Source organism: Agrilus planipennis, unplaced genomic scaffold (genome assembly GCF_000699045.2).
Source record: "Agrilus planipennis isolate EAB-ADULT unplaced genomic scaffold, Apla_2.0 scaffold42, whole genome shotgun sequence".
Taxonomy (NCBI): domain Eukaryota; kingdom Metazoa; phylum Arthropoda; class Insecta; order Coleoptera; family Buprestidae; genus Agrilus; species Agrilus planipennis.
The window spans coordinates 793,282-797,551 of record NW_020438888.1 but is presented as its reverse complement, the minus strand read 5'-3'; the positions used below and the strand labels follow the sequence as shown (position 1 = coordinate 797,551).

Sequence of the window (4,270 nt, the reverse complement as noted above, 5' to 3'; positions counted from 1 at the left end):
CTACAGTCTCAAATTCCGCCTTCAGATATAAGTTTAAAACCTAATAATAATACTCTAAAATCTGAACTGAAGTGTAAATATAAAGTTAACTTTAATCATAAGGACAGTATAGGAAACCTATTAGGGTTTTCCCCGAGAATTTTAGAAGAAAACACTTTACATCAGTCCGATTTACCTGTGAATATAATCCAGGTGTCTACAATTCGCATCGAGTGCAATATAGTCAGCGGCTCGTACTGTAACGGATCACCTTGTCACGCAGTATACGAATTCACACCTGCAGTTGATCCAGGTTATTCCATAAATATTGAACCGAAAAACTTGACATTTTTACCGATCGATAACCATCGAGCGATTAGTAATATTACAATAAAGATAGTCGATCAAAATTCACAGCTTATTAACTTTCGCGGAGAAGAAATCGTTGTTCGATTGGAATTGAAAAAGCAACATGGGGTTGGTATTTATTAACAACGAAGCCGTTACATATCCAATTAACAATAAAAATAGGGGGGAAGGTCTACATAAATCTACGGTTATTAACAGTAATCAAACATTCGGTACTCGACCATCGATTAAGAGACAACATTGTTCTTCCACATATAATCATCTTTCACCTGTTAATCGGCAATTCCTAGAAAGCATAGGACTGACGGTAATAGACGGAAAACGACAACGACGACGAAATGGAAACTAGTAAACTTCAATTACACGGGTCAACACGAATTTTGAGTCTGCGTTCTGTACCTCTGATTTTGATTACTTATGCCTAACTAATTAAAGAAAAAATATTTTTATCTATTAAAGTTTGCTTTTGTAGTTACTACAACGAAATTTATTTTTTATGAAAGAGCTCTATTTTTTAATTTCAATTATTACATGTAAAAGGAAAACAGTTTTGAATTCACATTTTTTTATTGACTTTAATTATACAAGACGGCATATATAAACCCACAAATACAAAAAATAATACAAATAAGACTTTAAAAATGAACAGACTTGGTATTTCTTCTGTGTAAGTTGGAACTTTTTCGTATGAGCCCCCAAATGTAGTCACCCATCATGTTTTCATTATATTGTCCTTGATAACGCTTTTCAAAGTTCATTACATCTTGGTGGAAACGTTCCCCTTGCTCTTCCGAATATGCACCTAAGTTGTCTTTAAAGTTATCCAAATGAGCATGTATCATGTGGACTTTCAATGACATTCTGCAACCCATAACTTTGAAGTTGTGAAGCATATCAGTAATAAGCTCCGTGTAATTCTCTGCCCTTCTGTTGCCAAGAAAGCCATTAATCACTGCTTTAAGGCTGAGCCACGCTTGTTTTTCGTGGGTACTGAGGAGCTGTAGGAATTGTTCACTGGCCATTATTTTCTTTATTTGTGGACCAATGAAAATACCAGCTTTAATTTTAGCCTCTGACAATTTCGGGAAAAATGATTTTAAATATTGAAAGGCCTCAGAGTCTTGACGCAGAGCCTTTACGAACTGCTTCATCAGACCTAATTTAATGTGCAATGGAGGCATTAAAATATGATCGGGCTTCACAATCGGTTCATTTTTGACATTATGTTGTCCTATTTGAAACTCGCTCCGTTGTGGCCATGAGTGCTGCTGGTAGTGAAGTGCATCGGCTCTACTGTCCCATAAACAAATGTAACACGGATATTTAGTGTACCCGCCTTGCATTCCCATCAGAAATCCAACCATTTTGAAATCTCCTATCACTGGCCAGGCGTACTCTTCATATTTTAAAACTTGTAGCAACATTTTAACGCTCTCGTAATTTTCTTTAAGCATTACAGAATGAGCAAGGGGAAGAGATGGAAATTTATTTCCATTGTGAAGAAGAACTGCCTTTAAGCTTCTTGTAGAGCTGTCGATGAAAAGACGCCATTCAGAGGGAATGCAAGGGATTCCGATTGCTTCAAACAAACCTTTCACATCATTGCAATAACAAAGTCCGTCTTCTTTTGTAAAGAATCCAGAAAATGTTTTATGACGTGTTCTTTGGTCACTTATTTTAACATCGCTCTTGAGCAAATTCCATTGTTTTAGTCGTGAAGCTAATATTTCTGCTTTAAGTTTAGGTAGATTTAAATCTCTTACTAAGTCATCAAACTCTTCTGAATTAATTAGATGTGGTTCAACAGATGGTGATGTGATCACGAACTCGCTGTCTCCGCTATTACTAGATATTTGTGATAGCGGTAACTCCTCTTCTGCCTTCCGCTTTGGGTTCGAAGGCACAGGGAAGTTTTCACTGTGGGGTACTGGAGCAGACGTTGATGGTAGGTTTGGGTATTCAATCTTTTTGGCATTTTTACCAGCGCGACGCTTACTTGGATTTACTACACAAAAATAACAATCATGGATATGGTCAGTTGGTTCCCTCCATATTCTTGGTACAGCAAACTTCATACTTTTTTTTTCTCCACGGTACCAGGCTGAAAAAAAATTGACATTATTTAATAACGAATGACACATTTAATGTGTGTCAGAATAGGTATAGTTATATATATAAATTTTAATGAAAAGTATGATGTATTTTCTTACCCTCTAAAGTATTTTTGCAGTTACTACATGAGAAATGAGGTGCCCATACTTTATCTTGACTTCGCACGGGTAAATTAAAATAAGCTTCATAGGCTTCACAAAGTCTTGTATTTGACGACAAACAAATTTTTTTGGCTCTCACTTTAATGAATTCGCCGCAAATATAACAAAAAGAGTCCACGGGATTTTTGCACTTTTTGGAAGACATTTTAGGCCTCCCGACACATAAAATACGTTATTCCTTTGCAAAGCGCACGCGCACACTGCCGTTGACAGTTTGTCACTCCCGCTACACACCTACAGCCCCCCTGCCCCTCTACTGTATCTTCTATGCAACGGCTCCTAAAAAAACTGCTAAAACACTATAATATTCGTTTTACATTGTGTAAAAGTACAAAAGCAAACTTTATTTATTTTAAATAGAGTTTCTGCTTCTTTTTCGATGTATACAATCAGAAAATATTCACTAAATAACAGACTCAAAGAAAAATATTTTTTTTGTTGACTTGTGTTATTTACCAGTCCTGTCTATGACGAATCTATTACAAAAGAAGAAATACACACGTATCCGACAGAAACGAAAGCATACGGCAACAGCGACGAATGTGAGATAAATATTAATCAGCAAGATGCATTTTTGGACTTGAATGAAGTAGCCATTATTGTAGAGGGTGAGGTTGAAGTACAGACAACAACCCCCGAAAATGTCAATATGACTCAAGTGAGATTGACCAACAATACAGCCGCATTTCTCTTTGAATATATCAGTTACGAATTGAATGATATAGAAGTCGACAAAGTACGCGACCCTGGCATGACGAGTACTGTACGAGCATTTCTGTTGTACAATACTAATCAAAATCGTGCTCTCAATATAGCCAGCTGGAACTATTTAGTCGGAGAGACGGTGATAAATCATCAATTCCTTTAAATTTCCTGTTCGGTCTTTTCCAAGACTATCGAAAGGTGATATGCGGTCGTCATAAGATTCGACTTGTTCGTTCTCATACTGACAATAATTGTTACAAAACCGGATCTAACGAGAAAAAGTTGACTTTCACTATTTCCAACATCGAATTACGTGTGAAACATATATATCCGAACGATGCTGTCAAATTGCGAGTTTTGGAACAAATAGGACAAAATAAACCTATCATTATACCGTTTAGACGATGGGAATTGCATCAGTTACCTTCTTTACGCAATACCGATAAGGACGTGAGGGTCGTTAAGACCAGTACGAATGTCGAAAGGTCTCGGTATGTAATAGTCGTATTTCAGACAGAAAGACGAGATAATATCCTAGACGATATAACCAGTTTCGATAATATAGACTTGATGGATATCCGTTTGTTTTTGAATTCCGAATGTTACCCGTATGAATCGCTGAAGATGGACGCTATGCAGAAGCATATCAGATGTTTGTCGATTTTCAAAAGAACTACTTAAACAAAGTATATCCGGAACCGTTAATTCCATACAAAGATTTTGAAAAAAATCACATTTTTGTCCTTGACACTACAAAACAAAATGAGTCGATAAAATCTTCAACAGTCGATGTTAAATTGGAATTTCAAAGTAGACAACCCTTTCCCGCTAACACAAAAGCGTACTGTATAATTGTACACGATTGCGTAGTGGACTACTACTAGTTGAGAGTGAGAGGGCATAGATATTCAGTATTTTTTATTTTTGTTCTATTAAACACGAAC

General features: G+C 36.4%; 1 protein-coding gene across 1 annotated transcript; it reads right to left on the bottom strand.

Annotated features, from left to right (window-relative positions):
• Positions 1 to 893: 893 nt before the first annotated feature.
• LOC112906802 lies at positions 894 to 2,860 on the bottom strand. The gene is made up of 2 exons (XM_025981748.1): positions 2,559 to 2,860; positions 894 to 2,449 (listed from the first exon to the last, which is right to left on the bottom strand). Exons 1-2 carry the CDS (start codon positions 2,764 to 2,766, stop codon positions 984 to 986), a joined length of 1,674 nt encoding a protein of 557 aa, XP_025837533.1. The 5' UTR covers positions 2,767 to 2,860; the 3' UTR covers positions 894 to 983.
• Positions 2,861 to 4,270: the final 1,410 nt, after the last annotated feature.